At 38.6% G+C, this 16,335-nt stretch overlaps 1 protein-coding gene across 1 annotated transcript in view; it reads left to right on the forward strand.

The window, feature by feature from the left end:
* Nucleotides 1-16,335, forward strand: part of NELL1 (neural EGFL like 1) — a 286,742-nt gene that overhangs the window by 181,104 nt on the left and 89,303 nt on the right. The window contains exon 14 of the mRNA XM_021402069.1: nt 551-673. Within this exon, the coding sequence (XP_021257744.1) occupies nt 551-673 (123 nt within the window). The remainder of the gene's footprint in view (nt 1-550; nt 674-16,335) is intronic.

Below are 16,335 nucleotides of genomic sequence, written 5' to 3' on the forward strand. Positions count from 1 at the left end.
TTAGGCCCAGTGACAGCAGTTAGAATTGCTGGATGAAAGCAAAATGTGGAAGTCTCTTTGGGATCCAGTGGTAGAACAGTACTCTAAAAACATAAAATGTTATTACACTTTATTAAACTAAGATTCTGCTCTGCGGAAGAACAAGTGGCTGTGAAAAGAGAACTGTGGTGTTTTTTTTTAAAGAGTGTTGATAGGATCCCCTCTCCTGTGTTCACTTGCCTTATATTTATGCTTATTACTATTGGTGATAGACAATGACGTAAGGGTTAGTCTTGACAACAGATATTATTCTATGATAATCTTCTCCACAGGTTTATGTCTTAGCACTACTTTTCCTCCTCACTGATTCTTTTCTCCTGTTTTTGAACCTAAACAATCACCGTGCAGGTGTTGTTGAGTCTTGTAATTAAAGCAGACCCATAGCTGACTCCCACACCAAACTCTCAATAATCAGCTGCTGTGGTGGCACCCTTGTTATTCCACTTGGTTTTCATGTGCCACATCTTCAAGCAGAAAAGCTCACTGTCTCTTGCTCTTTTTTCCCTTGTAGAGCATGATGAGTGTGGCGGCGGGCAGCACAACTGTGATGAGAATGCAATCTGTACCAACACTGTCAGGGGACATAGCTGCACCTGCAAACCCGGATATGTGGGGAATGGGACCATCTGCCGAGGTAAGTCTGGTACACTAGAAGTATTGTAAAAGTGGCAGACTCTATTAATATTTTCTGACAGTCACCCACATTCTGTTAACTTGTGATGCTGGCTGGATTCTGTCAATGATTCACTGTGAGATTTATCGTCTGGCAACTGGAATACGCATGGAGATGATGGGAATTGATTTGTGTATAACTGCTCAGCAAGAAGGAATTATTTCTGGAAAGCTAGAAGAAAAGGATTTTTCATTTACTGTCATTGTATACTGTCATTTCAGCTAGGTGGCTTTCTGCTTTTAAGTGATATTCGTTGTTTATTAATTGTAGATAGTATGTGCTATCACGTTTAGTCTTTAAAATTTAATCAGATGTCTTTTAAATTAGGATAATTATCTCTTATTCTAACATCATATTGCTGCACTTTGCCTACTCTCACATCAGTGTAGGTTTTTTTTGATCTTTACCTTTGAACACTTATTTTGAAGCTTTCTCTCTTATGAAAACAAGAAATATCTAGAGTTAGCTCTGCTTTCTGTGAAGTGGTAGGTCAGCTTTTTAGGAAGGTTTTTTGTTTCTGTGGAGGACAAGCAGCGATGTATTTAAAGGCAGAGGTGTGACTCTGTTAACCAGTTGGCTTAGTGAGGGCTGTGTCATGAAGGTACCTACTCAGTTCTACCTCTTACGTATTTATGAATTATCTTGTTTCATAAAAAGCTGTTTGTGCCCTGGCTGGAGTTGCATAATTTCTGACTTTCTAACCTCAATTGCAATAATAGAAAACTAACCTTTTTTTTTGAAATGACAGCTATTGAAATTGAGAAAATATTCTGTACTTTAGTCCATTATGGACTTCCAAGGAGTTCTTTAAAGGAGAAGTAGGATTTTTATCATTCTTGTTCCAAGCGAAAGATCTTCACCAAGATTGGCTTGTCAGCCACTGAATTAGCGTATGCCATCTGATTGCTTTTTGGTTTGACTTTGAGATTGTCCATCTGCACAAGACTAACACTGTATTCAAAATTGTAAGATGGTTTGTAGTGTTTTAAGAAGGATCACAGAAACATGAAAATGGCGGTCAAGTTAAATCTCCTGTCTATATTGAAGTTCAGGAGGTGATACTGGGGAGAGAAACTCATTCTGGTATGATTTACTAGATTACTGTGAATGTGAATTACAGCATAGACAAAGAGTTTCAGGGAAGTCTCTGTGAACAGCCTGGCTGTGTTTCACTGTGATTTTTTTTCTGAGGCTAACACAGGGTAAATCCTTAGTGGTATTTCTTTGAAAAAGGAATGCGTTTGGGTTAGCTCGCACAAACCATCTTTTCAACATTGACAATCTTTGTTTGTGCACCTGATGTTAGGTTAAATGAGCCGAAAACTCAAAGCTGAACTCTCATTGCATATTTATTAGTCTAGTAACGTTGAAGTAACTAAATATTCTAGTAATGAAATTACGCTTGAGAAATGCAAAGATGTTTTAATCCTCAAAATTATGTTGAAAGCTGAGTTGTGGTTATATATATACATATATATATATATATTTAATGTGGCTTGAATTGCGCAAGTGAATGTAATTAGAGTTACCTGTCTGAGATAAATGTACATGGAAATAGAGGAAACAAAGTGAGTTCGTACATTCTGACTGGGAAGCGTGAGCTGAGGGGAAAACTGGAAATGGTAGGAAAGCATCTCGTAGTTTAATAATTACTGTATTCATTAGGGCTGAGAATTATCTGTATCTACCTGGCATAGTTATTACTGCAAGGCAGATAATAATGGAATGTTGTTGTGTTTTAGCAAATAGTACAACACGCCATGTCAATAAGTGGTCTGAATTTCTCAGCCTGTGGTTCTGTGGTCACTTGAAGTTTTTACAGTTTGGGTAGTGAATTTAAAAGGCATTCTCATTTTACCCATTAATGGTGACACATGCAATCTGGCTGAAAAAAAAAAAACACCAGAAAAATGATCAGTTACCAGACACATTGATTTGTTTGCACAGGTTCTAGACTCAGCATAGGTTAAGAGTTATGGACTTGTCAGGACAACTATAAATAGCTTATGCTGTCTTTTAGAAATTCTGGGGCTTCATTTTCATGCAATGTAAATTGGAAAAAAAATACAAACAAGCCAAGGTAGTAAGTTCAATGTAATACTATAAGAAGGTGACAAACGTTCTCCTTGAGTCACCTATAAGTGTTTTATATTTACATATTATAGATGTTTATGTGCACAAAACATTTGTTTGAACTCCTGCTGAAGTAACATCTCTCTAGTTCTGGAAGAAATCTTATTAATATCGTCCAGGAACACCATAAGTAGAATAATAATTTTATGATCAGAGAATAGGACTGACTTTTGTGTCTGATTGCACAATGTATTTCAACCTTACCTTTGCAATGTCATACATTCAGAGGAACATTGCTTTTTGTACTTTAGTGACTAATGCTGTGATTACGTCTTTGTAAGAAAACAAAATACTGGTAGCTCTGTTTTAGAAAATGTGTGAGTATTTAAATGAAATTGCATAGCGAAATACTGGTAAATACAGTGAAATTATTTTGGCAGGCAAGTTTGTGACATCTGCATTTTTTGTGGAAAGTATGGAGAAATAAAAAGGACAAATAATCTGGACATTAATGTGGTTGCTGTTGGTGTAGAAATAAAATCAGAAAGATGGGAAGAGTGAAGCAAATATATATATTTTTAAATTGTATCATCAGGATGCCATATTTCTCAAGTAGAAAAATAAATTTCACATATAAATTTTTTTTCCTTTACTGTAAATGTGGTAAACTAGACTATATAATTAAGGACTGGATTATGTCAAAGTAGCTGTGGAAGCTACCATGAAGAAAAGTAGTGGAAAAGGGCATGGTTCAAGACCAAATGGTCTTCACTAAAATAGACATTATTATAGTTTAAATGACATAAAAATGGAAAAAGAAGTAGAGATGAACATAACAAAATCTTCATAAATACATAGGTACCAAAACGTAGGCAGTGGGACTGTATATAATATTGGAGACAAACAGAAGTTATTTCCTATGGGTGTAGACATTTTCTCTATTTTCTTGTAAGAAATGGGCTTTAGTATCTCAGAAAGATACTGAAATTTGGGGGATAGATCAGAAAAAGAGTGAAGCTGAGTTGAGTTGAAATGACAAGGGACTATGGTGTGCCATCACTGTTAGCAGATTTGACAGAGCACTGGACCCAGAATAAGAAGGACTTATATCTTATTACAAAAACTGAAAAGTAAAATAAGAAAGTCTTTTCTAGAAGAAATTATGACAATAAAGGCAGAGGACAGAGGTAAAACCAGCTGAATGGAATACTTGTTTAAGCAGAAACAGAAACTGTGGCCCTACAGTTTAGCAGATTATTACAGAGTTCATATGTTGTACTGCTATCTGAAGTCATGAAAAGAGGCAAATATATACTTAAACATCAGCAGCCTTCCCTAAATAATTGATGACTTTTGGGGCTCAATGTCTGTAAAACAAATAAATAAGCCCTGCAGACTGTGCTGAAGTTGTAGATCTGTCTTTGCAACTTGAGCAAAATACAAGTCAGCATCGTTTCATTGCAATTAGTTGTTTTCTTATTTCGCACACAGAGACCTAGAAATAGTGAATGATCCTTGTCCTAATGTTTGTTTTAAAAGGTAAATTCTGCCACAGAACTGTAGCAGTGGCCTTTTTTCAGTATGCTCATATGGTAAAACAGGAGACATTCTCCTGCAATAAAGACAAGATGTGCTGGCTGGTCCTTTTTTTATGTATCTCACTTGTGCAGAACGACCAAAAGTCTAACACTTAAACAAGCATGAATATTTCTGTGTTTTATTTGTATAGTCTGCCTAACAGGTTTATTTGGTGCACCATTAATACCTCATTTAGTGGTTTCTGCGTAGATTTATTGCAATGATTAAATGAGGTGGATTTAGTTACAGTCATAAACATTAAGGCAAGTGTGTGCAATATGACTGATACCTGGGAAGAGAGACATCAGGTATTGTGACATAAAAATCAAAACAGTATTTATTATAATTAGTATTCAGAATGTAGAATCATTTATTTCTGAGAGTATGAAATAGGATTTTTTTTTTCCTCAACGTTTCTCAGAAAGCTCTCAGGGGATTGCAAGTCAGTGTATGGTGGAGTCTTGAAGAAGGCAGCCGTTATTCTAAAGTGAGATAGACTCTGCTTTTCTGGTTTAATCTTAAGGTCCATATTAGTGTCTTAATTGTATTGTGGTTCTTCATGTGTATTTACCTTGGAAATTGTGTTTGGTAGTGTGATTGTTACTGAAGGACTTATTGGTCACCTTATGAACAGGTTACTGGGAACCTGGTAGGGAAAAATGTCCAGATTTTGAATGAATGCTATTTTCTTTTCTAAGGTAATGGGAATAATGATATGGAGTCTTTATTCATAATACATTCAAAATGTTTACTGACGACTAGAGTAAATCACAGGCTTGAAAATTAATTTTGTCAGATGTGAATCAGTAATTTGGACTATTTTTCACTGTCTTAATCACAAATTGCAATTGGATGGATATATATATATATTTTTTAACAAACGGCAGTCTGAGAGCTATACTTCAGTGCAGTTTTCTCCTTTGTTTCCAAGCAGGAATTTTTTTTAGTAATATGATTCTTAGCCTGAAGCATACTTAATAACCTGAAATAAGTGCAAGTAAAAGAAATTGTATACCTTCCAACGTGTAGACGTTGTATTGACAGTGTAGTAAGCAGACAACTAAAGACAAATTCTTATCACTTGTTATGAAAAATACTCAAGAGTAATAAGAGATGAAGAGGAAAGCACTAATCTTTATTGTTTATTCCTGTAATAATATTGTTTATTATTTGCTGTATTCTCTACCTTTTCTTGTGTCCCTTTTACACTGATGTCAGCCATACTAAGATTAAATGCCAGCAACATGAGACTGTCCGATGTGCTAATATCATTTTGTAAAAGCATATCTGATCACTCTAAGACGTCCAACTACCACACTAGATTTAGATGTTCTGTGTATGTGTGTGGTTGTCTGTTGGATGTGGAGCTGAAAGCCTTTCTGGAGCGCTGCAGTGTGTTAGGAATTATGTAAAGGCAAGCACAGCAGTGGGACAGAATGAAAAAATCTTTCCCCTCAGCCTCTGATTTTTCTGGTTTGTAAGGCTTTGAGTGGTTGATATAGCTTATAATTTCTTTAATTGCTATTTAGTTGTAAAATACGCAAGTCTCATGAAAGAATACGATAATTTGGACTCATTTGGAGATTTTTGTTCTTCACCGTATTGAGGTTTGTAGAGTTGTTTATACCTAGCACCTAGTGAAAAAGCGAATAGATGCATTCACGTGTATTTTGGTGTTACCTGGCATGTGCAAGGTACCTTAGGAAGTATAAGACCCGGATAGTCATATTTGGTTGAAACATTCTAGACAGAACTGATTTAATAAGGAATATGCAGATATACAACGAGATCATAATTCTTGTAGATTTTTCATTCTAGAAGTAGCACGGCTGAACTCTGAATCAAAACAGTACGATTCAAGCTACTACTTTCTTGTAGACCACTTATTAATAAAAGTGAAAAAACTGAATTTTCAGTGTAGGAATCTTTATGGTTTTGTTCATGATTAGACAATTATCAATGTGTTATATTTCTCATAATTGCATAATTGTTTGTATGTTAGTTTTGAAGTTTTGTAAACACACATGGTACTTTAGCCGCATACTTTTTAAGCTGCTTCAGTTCTAATGTTGTTGCATTGGTTTTGGAATGTAAGGATTTAAAATAATTTTGATGACATTAAGATGATTTAGGATGATTTTCTCTTGTCCTTAAAACATTATCGTCTGGATTTAGTCATGTGAAATTTTGAAATTCAGACGTAATTATTTTTGTATGAAGAGCTAAACTACACATATTTACAGTCCAGTGCTGCAGCCTTTCCAAGGCCAAAATATTTCCTGCTGATGAGATCCTGTTCTGTGTGGGAGACTCTTCAAGATGATTTAGAATGCACATCAGTTATGGAAATAGAGCATTTAAAAACCATGATTAATGTGTCCTGTCAGAATCCAGATCTTGATCTCTCTGCTGTCACAGATTGTCTCACTGCTCTAGATTTACAGCCAATGTAATAAGAGTGAAGCACTGATTTATATTTGCTGAGTAAGTGGTCCAGTCAAGAGCAGCTATAGTTATCTGTATAAATGCCATAGTTATATGCAAGAGAAATAATGTTTATTTGCTTGCATGTGTATATCCAAAGGCCTCAGCAGACCTGTGCTTGAGTATTTGTGAGGGTTCCTAGGTTTACATTCTGAAATGTAGATTCTCTTGTTGACTCATTTGCTTATTGTCACCAATTGCTTTGGTTAATGTTGGTTCTTTCCAAATGAGCAGTTCACTCTAGGTTCAACATCCTGTACAGTATGTGCCAAATAATAGAAGCTAATTACAGAAGTTAATGGCAACGTTTCCTGTGAATTCCTGGGCGCTGAACTGGGTTGTATAGGAATGTTGTTTTGCAAGATAATCTCATTGGGTCCTTTTCACATCCTCCTTTTGACTTTGCCTTTTGAATTGCTCCAGGAGTGGCTTGCAAATTCAGTATTTGCATTAAATAATATGAAGATAGTTTTTGGTGTTACCAGGTTGACAGTTTATCTCTCCACTTTTTAAATTTTTAATTCTTTAGATTTCAAAATGAAAATGTCTAAGAAAATACTGTTGTTTTTTTTTTTTTTTTTTTAGAGATATCATTTCATCTCTCATACTGAACTGCGTTGACCCATTAACATTTTTGGCTGGGAAGCAGTTCTGGGAAAGAAAAAGCTTTAAAAAGTTTTTCTCTCTTTCTGCCTGTTTTATTTTTACATAGATTATTCAGTTTAATTAAGTCCAAGCACTCCAATTTTGTATAACAAGTTGTGGGCTTATGTCAACAAACAAGCCTCATACATCTGTTCCTTACTTAACAGGGGTCAGAGAATACATTCCATTTAGCTTCTGGGAATATTGCTATATTAATTGTTTAATTAAGAGATACATCAAAACAAAAATGTTAAGCCTTTACTTTATGTCTAATGTCTGCACCATCCATTTATTGCATTAATTTTCTCTACTTTTTAAGTCTATCCCAGTCAGTAACTCTTTCCGATTGCAGCAGGTGTATCGCCTCCTAGGAATCTGCTGCAGAACACCTTAAGGAACCTAGTCCAGAGTTTTGCAATGTCAAAGCAAAGCTTTCTAATGTTCCTGGAGTAGTTTGTTCATATACTTCTTTTTAAAATCTAAAATTTGAACAAAAATGTTTAGTAATTAAATCTTCTCATACACTCTACTTCCAAGGAACTGATTAGATGTACTCTATGGCTTTTCTTGACCATAGAGCACTAGAAATCATGGCCAGGTATGAGGTCTGCAGAGCTGGTTGCTTTGAACTTCTAATGCTTAGAATGTGTTAAACCCAGTTTAGATCTATGACTTCTGGCCTACCCAGTGAGCTCTCTGTGCGTGTATTTGAAACAAAGTACTTAATTTTTAAAGATGAGTGAGGAAAAAAAACAGTAAGAGTATCCTGAAATACCTGATAGCACAAAAGTTAGGGCAGTATCGGCTTCACTCTGTAGCAGCACATGCTCTGTGTCTCTTCTGAAATCAACACGTGCAACAACTGCAGGGCTAATTGTATGTGGAACTGGCACATTAAAAGGCCCAAGCATGCCAGAAACATGAAATTCTTTGGATTATCTGTATAAAATATCCAAGCGGTATTGAAAACAGAATATAAATATCTTGGCTAAACATAGAATAAGACTGTTGCTGTAATTGTTTTTGGTGTCAGTGGTAAGCCTGCACCCTCAGACCAATGAGAAAGGAAGTTCTTTTTCACAGAAGACATAACCAATCCAGACAACGGTGACCATAGGACTGTGAGGCCAGAAGGATTCAAAACGCAACTGTGCATCACAACAGAGGAAAATCCGAACCAGTGGGTGCACAGTCTTATGTCTGAGGAAGGCCGTGGGGAGCCCTTGAGACGCGCCAACATATCTTAGCAATGATCCTTTCCTTGACATTCCTTACGGGACATTGTCAGAGAGAGGATGGTGAGCTAGTAGGCCCTCAGGAATAACCTATTTATTTTCATGTTATTCCCATCAAGATTGTTTGCAGAGCAGACTCTTTTACATAAAGATAGTGTTATTCATTTATTTATGTAATATTTTAGTTGCACCAGAGAGTCACTGAGATTTTGTAAGGAGGCTTGTAAGTCTGTTAGTTACCATAGCAGAGGAATGGACTCCAGCCAGAAAACTTCTTTCAGCCTCCTGTTTCTATTAGTTTCCCACACTACAGTAAACCAAGGTAAAATAATAATAATAATAATAATAAAATTAAACAAACAAAAAACTTGTGGTTTGTCAAACATGACAAAGACAGTAGCTGACCCTCTGTCTCATTCAGTGTGCACAGTATTGACCATCAGGAGGTGAAAGTGATGACGTCCTGAAAGGACGCGTTCAATGTTTTATTCCTTTTTTGGTCTTTCATGGTGTGACCCTATTTCTATTAGCTGCTGTCCCGTGGTTATGCTGAATGTAGGATGCTCCCAGCTCCTTCAGAAAACAGTTTATATTGTTTTTATCAGGTGATTGAATGGAGTGATGATGTACCTTAGCTGGCTTTTTGTTAGTTCTCAGATATTAGTGTAATGGAGGCTGTAGTTTGGTGCTTTAAGTCCAGCTTGGCAGGAAGGGCCTGTAATTCTTTCTCATTTATATTTTTTCCATAACCTGGGGAGAAGGATTTTCTCTCTTTCCACTGGAGGATGATGTGGGAAAATGGTGGATGTAGCAGCTGACTTCTCTCTGCAGCTGCATTCTCTTAGTGTTTCCCAGCTGTACTTTCCCTCTGTCTTTGTCCTCTATTGCCTTATGCCTTGCTCTGGCTGCTGCACTGCTGTGAAATGTGGTGAATGCTGGAAGAATGTTTGACGGCTGTGATAAATGTTTGCAAACTGAGATGGTCTCACCAAATTTTGTTGGATTTTCACAGTTGTGTGGAGGTACAAGAATGCTTGTAGCGTTTCAGAGGAATGGCAAAAGGTGTATCCCTCAAATGTCTGTGTCAAAATAAGAGCCAGGGACAAGGGGGAATTGCAACCCCCCTCAACTACCCGCTAGTTTTGGAAATTGTGTTTTACTTCTTGAGTACCGGGAATGGCAAAGCTGTGTAGGCTGTCTGATGGTATAATTTGCATATTTCAACGTGGAAAGATTCTCCAGTTTGCAACTTTTTCACAGTGGTGCTGGTGTTTTAGCCTCTGCAACACGCTGACAGGTTGAGGCACCCCTGTGTGTGTGTCGAGTTCTTATCTAAAGTGTTCAACAGTAAAAATAATAAATGTTGCAATGCTAAGTGAGCATATGCTAAGATCAAGACTAATGGCAAACTTTAACAGTATACTGTGAACGTTACCTGAAAGAAATGTTGCAGTGAAAAAGAATCTATTCCAGACCCTACTGAAAAAACCACAAATGGTGTTTTGAAGATTGCATCATCAAAATGAGTTATTGGTTGAACTCAGTACATGAAATACAAGAAGAATGTGAATTAAAATGGCTTAGAACACATTAAGTGCAGAGGGAATTAGAAGTTAAAGTAAACCAAGAAGAGGTGGGAATTGAAGGGGGCTCACTTTTCAACATGATTTAAAATTCAGTCATCCAAGAGTGAAAATGAGCAATTCATATGTCATAGAAACTAGGAGAGTTTTTTTAGGTATTCCTGAAGGGGCAGAGCTGCGTGACTTATGTTATTATTCTGCTAATAAATACTCAAACATCTTAGTGTGTCACCTTGATGGTACTTGCGGTTCTCTCTCTGTTTTCAGATGTGTGCCTAAAAATGGGAATTGTCAGGCTGGTTTTTTGAAGCTAAACTTCAAAATGGACTATTTATTTGAAGGCTATGTGGCACACAGGCATATCAAGTAGGGCTTGAAATTTTAAGACGATGTCAATTTCACAGATATTCCTTTTGTTGTTTAAAAAAGTAAAAACAATATTAGTCCATACCATTGTGCACATCCATCTTATCCATCTTTCTCCATAGCCTGTTAATTGTGTTGTAGCCTCAAGGGTATAATATGTATATGCCTCATATAGGTTACAGGATACCTTTGCTGCTACTGATGAACAGACTGGATGGTTATTCTCGGCCATTACATGTACTATTAAAATGTATCCACCCATTCCCTTCAGCACATAATTTCAGTCTCTAATGGTTTTGCGACGGAGCTGCTGTGATGAGCAGAAAGCCCTGGGATGGAATAAAATGGCAGTTGGGTGTGGAGCTACAAGGATGCTTGCAGAGTTTAAGTAGGCAATATCCATTCCCTTGCATTAATTATAATAGTTTACAGATGCTCATTAATATGCCACTTTTATTACTGAGACACATGGTTGCACTGCTTTCCTGACACCTATTATTTCCTCCCTCTGAACAGAACAAAGGAAACAGTAGTCGTCTGACATTGCCATGACATACGTTCTTTTCCAAGAAAAGATTGAGGTAATCAAATCAGTCCTGCATGTGCAGAGCTGTTTTCCCTTAACCTTAGGAGAGAGGCGAGTGAGAAAATTCTTAATGTGGTAATTTTAGACCTGACTGGGCAAGGTATGTGCCTAACTAAAAGTAAGTGGTTGACTCCACTGAGACCACTTACATCGGTAGGCACTTAGATTTTTAGTTTCGTGCTGAATATGCTTTGCTGTGTTTATATCACAGAGGTTCGGATAAACACTGACAATAAGCGTTCATCTTTTGCTGTGGGTACCAAGGGGAGGCTGAATTTGTCCTATCTGGAGAAAGGATAGCTAAACACCCAAATCTGCCTCCTGCTTATCCTTGAACCCTCAGCAAGTGGAGTGAGCTGGTATGTCAACTTAACACTGGTGATGCTTCAGAAGCAGCACTTAGTATTACATCGTAAAAATAATCAATACATTTCTGTAGGAAGCAAGTGGACAGCATAAAGTTTTGAGATAACAAGACTTAGAGACTACTTTTCAGTGACATCCCAGAGAAGTAGTTGGAGCCAAAATAAAAATGATTGGGAATCTGTAAGTGGTTGCTAATAGTTATTGGTCAAGTGGTTTTTGAGTGCTCCATTATTTATTTACTCTTTTACTCCTATAAAAACAGTGAAATTTAGAGATAGTTCAGGTGGTAAGGTCTGACCTGCTGAGCATACGCATCCATTGCATTAAATGTTTATCAGGTGGAAGAAAAAGAAGCAGACAAGTGCCTGCACACAGCATGGGTAGAAGACAGGCAGTAGATATCTTATGACTGCATCCTAGCACAGGGAACTGTGCATCCTTGCACTTGATTCACTGCTCCCGTGTTTCCTGCATGCCCGATTATGGAATGAGAGAGATGAAGAAGGGAAAACCTCCTTTCTTGCTCCCTGCCAACTTCCAGACAAGAGTGTGAGCAGCAGAGCATTCAGCAGGGCGCTGCTAATGGACACATTCCTTCGTCTCCTTTCACACAATCTGGGCTGGGCTTGGGCTGGAGGCTCTTGGTGGAAGTCAGTGATTTCTGTGGGACTCTTTGCACTTGGGCATGAGGGCAGTGGGGCTGGGAGTAGCTCATGGACTGAGGCAGCTTGATTTCTGTTTATAGCTGGTAGCATCTGGTTCCGTGCCAAAGGTTTACACCTTGTCTCAAGGTTTCTGTGCAAAGGGCAGGTGCCTAGTGTCTCTAACAGGTAGACTGGTGAGCAGAACTGAGGAAGAGTGCTGAATGGTGTTTTTAAACCATGTTGTTGTGGTTTAACTCTGGCAGGCAGCTCAGCACCACATATCTGCTCTCACCCTCCCTTTGTGGGATGAGGGAGAGAATAGGAAAGGTAAAAGTGTGAGAACTTGTGGGTTGAAATAAAGCAAAAGCTAAACAAGGAGTTAATTTGCTGCTTCCTATCAGCAGACAGATGTTCAGCCACTCCTTGGAGAACAGGGCTAATCATGCCCAGTGGTTTCTTGGGCAGACAAATGCCATCACTCCCCCCACCCCTCCCTTCCTCCTTCTTTACCCCAGTTTTATTGCTGAGCATGACACCACATGGAATGGGTCATCACTTGTCCTTGCCAGCTCCTTGCTGGCAGGGCAGCACAGGAAGCAGAAAAGTTCTTGGCTCTGTGGAAGCACTGCTCTGCAATGACTGAAACATCGGTGTGTTATCACCACTATTTTCATCAAAAATCCAAAGCATGGCATCGTACAAGCCTCTAGGAAGAAAATGAACTCTGCCAGGCAAAACCATGACAGTGGTGTAACTGGAATTTTGACCACATTGCATTTGAGTGCTTCGAAGGATCTTTTCCCTGTTTGTTTTTTTTTGCCTTATGTATTCGTGTTCTATTGGTCTGAATGTCTACTGGGAGGGTTACACATAGGGATACAGTAAATTACACCTAACGCATGAAATCTAATGCATGACAACAAGTTTAATTAACTGATACTGATAAAAGTAGATGTCGGAAATTTGCAAGCAGTGTCTCTTTGTGCTGAGTGCTTAAAACTGAAGATTGCACATTAAACAGAAGCATGATATGTGCCTGGAAGTATAATTTCAGATATTTTTATGATGTGTTTCTGAGCCCCGAACTGTGTTTTTATATAGGCTTCAAAATCTTTTATATTGCTGTATTCCAGCAGTCACTGAAAAATATGCTGGCCTCCAATATAAACAAACTGTTCTGTAGAAGGCAGCTGAGCTCGAAGTTAGCAAACCTGCCATATACTGTATTTGCCTCTGAAAATAGCTAGCTAATTGTTATTTAAACCTTTATGTTCTTTCTGACACTGCAACCCTGATAAACCCTGTAAGCCATGTCTCCTAGGTCACACTGGACAGTTTCAGTCTGGCTCCCATCTGTTCTAGGCAGGCATCCTGGACACATGTTAATGAGGTAATGTGTAAGAGGACAGGCAGTCTGTTCTTGCCATGAAAATTACGCTTGGTGGATAATATTTTGAACTAGCACATGAGCTTAAGCTGTTACTTCTCCTGTGTAGGTATCAGGAGAAGAAACATCTTCACTAGCAATTTGTTCATACTATTCATGGTAGGGCTCAGTGGTGAGCAACAGCAGAAACTGGAACACAAGTAGTTCCATACTAACGCAGGGAAGAACTTCCTCCCTGTCAGAGTGATGGAGCACTGGAACAGGCTGCCCAGAGAGGCTGTGGAGTCTCCTTCTATGGAGATACTCAAGGCCCAGCTGGATGCCTACCTGTGCAACCTGCTGTAAGGAACCTGCTTTAGCAGAGGAGCTGGACTCAATCTCTTCAGGTCCCTTCCAACCCCCACAGTTCTGTGATTTAAAGAATTAATATGCTTTTCTAACACTGGTTTATTTGTAACACACTGCAATTCTGAAATGCTTCATTGGACTGATTGCCCTCATGTCATAGGTTGTCTTCATGTATCTCACATCAGTGACTTCAACATACTCCAAAAGCAACATTTATTTCCATGTAGCTGAGCCACGTACGCTCTCCTGTCATCCCCAGACTGCAGTACGAGGATGAGAATACTTCTAATTTAAGGGAAATTATTTTAACCTTACAGCTGGTAACACACTAGTTTACAAAATGTGCAGTAGATAGAGGGTGTGGAAGTTTGTGTCTATGCAGGCAGTTACTCACATTTATGTGGACAGCAACATTTGTTCATGAGGACTGTTGAGCACACGTTCAGATGCTTTAATGCAGCCTTTTCAGCGTGTGCAGTGATAGATGGCTGTCAGTGTAGAAAAAGCAGAAAAGCGAGCAAGTTTACTGTGTTAGTAAGTGGAAACTTTGATGCAATTATATTGCAAATCTGCTTGCAGTTAGACCAAGAGCATCTCCACGTTGGGCAGTGGAGCGTGGCCCCGTGTCGTTGCCGGCTTCAGCTGTGCTGTGATGGCTAGGGCAGGCAGAGGCCTTGGGTGCAGAGAGCTGGGGGCTTGCTGAGCCCCGTGCACAGCGGGCACTGTTCAGCTGCAGGGGTGCTCTCTGAGCACAGCGCAGCCGCTGCTCCCTGCCTCAGTGCCATACCTTGTCGCTTGCTCACTGTCACCTCAGCCTTCTCTGCATTGCTGTGCAAGGCGCATTTTTCCTTTGTACTTTGTAACCTGGAATCACATTAATATTTTCTGTCAGGATTCCACTGTTACTTGTATGTAATTAAGATGCTAATATAATAACAAGATTTTCTGTTTGACCCAGCCTACCTGCCTTCTCATGAAAGTCACCAGTTAGATAACCAACCTTATTCAGTCATGTTAGCTATTCCTCATTAAACTAGAATAATTTGAAAATTCTTCCTGTAACTCGGGTGAGACTTTCTTACGAATGTATGGTAATTATATTGGTGATAGATGATATTAAAATATTTTCTGCTGGCAAGGTATTTGCATTTCACTAGCAATGTCAACTAGCTGACATGAAATCTCTTTTCCTTTTATTGCATTATTTCAAGTATGGAGGGAAGTGACTGTTGGGTATAATACAACATGGCCTTGTAAAACAACATAGATCTCTTAAGTGTGAGCCAACACAAAGCTTAACATCATTTTTATTTTCCAAGCCAAAAAAAAAAAAAAAAAAGCAGATACTTGAGAGGTTCAAATCTGATCGTCAGACTTAAGAGATCGTATGTGTTAATATCAGCTGCGCATTCAAATGATGCTGAAAGAAGCATTTATAACTGCAGTATTCGTGGGAAATTTGAATTGTGACTGCTGGGCTGCCAAAATATGGCTTGACTGGAAATTTGTTTCTTCAAAAGTGTTTGTTAGAAGCCAGAATTATTGTTGCTAAATGAAATGTCGGAAATTCAAGTATGTTTTGGTGCAAAACAGTAATATTTTGTTGAGCTGGCCAATTACTTTAAAAGGAACGAGAATTATACAATTCACAAATCAAAAGTTGACTCTAGCTACTTTTGACGCGATGCTGCTTTCACTGCATAATTAAATACATACTGAGATCAGTTTTTAAGATGTGGAGCGGTTGTGTGTGATTTTGACAGCAATTACTTAGATCTTTGGGATGAGGTAAAATAATGATTTAGTAATATCTTTTGTTTTGTCTGGAGCATTTGCAATGCTGTGTGATTTTCTGATAAGATATTCTATGGAATTTTTGCGTTAGGAGAGATTTTCCTGAAGCTGCCATCAGCTTTGTGCGCGGTTCCCTGTAGTCGTGGCGTTCAGGTGAAGGCTTGCTGAATGCTGGCTGTGAGTGGGCTCCCTTTGCCTGCAGTCAGCCTTTCTCACCTGGTTCCTTCACTTACAGGTTGGGGAGGCTGTGTGTTCCTATGGCATGCTGCCAACTTGTTCCAGGAGAGCCCTGCGCACTTACATCTCGTGTGATCAATATTGACTTGACTAATACATAGGGGGAGGGAGAGGAGAAGCCAAGTGAGTTCAGTAGCTGTGTGAAACATGCGGAAGCCTCATCCATGCTCTGTTCAGCTCATTGAGTTGGTCAGATCAGTCAGGTCCAAACTGCCTCCTCTCCCCTGCAGGAGTCTTGATCACCCGTTGTTCACTGCCTCTGTACGCAGAACAAATTGAGACCGTATTCTGTAAACG

This window comes from Numida meleagris, chromosome 6 (genome assembly GCF_002078875.1).
Source record: "Numida meleagris isolate 19003 breed g44 Domestic line chromosome 6, NumMel1.0, whole genome shotgun sequence".
Classification (NCBI taxonomy): domain Eukaryota; kingdom Metazoa; phylum Chordata; class Aves; order Galliformes; family Numididae; genus Numida; species Numida meleagris.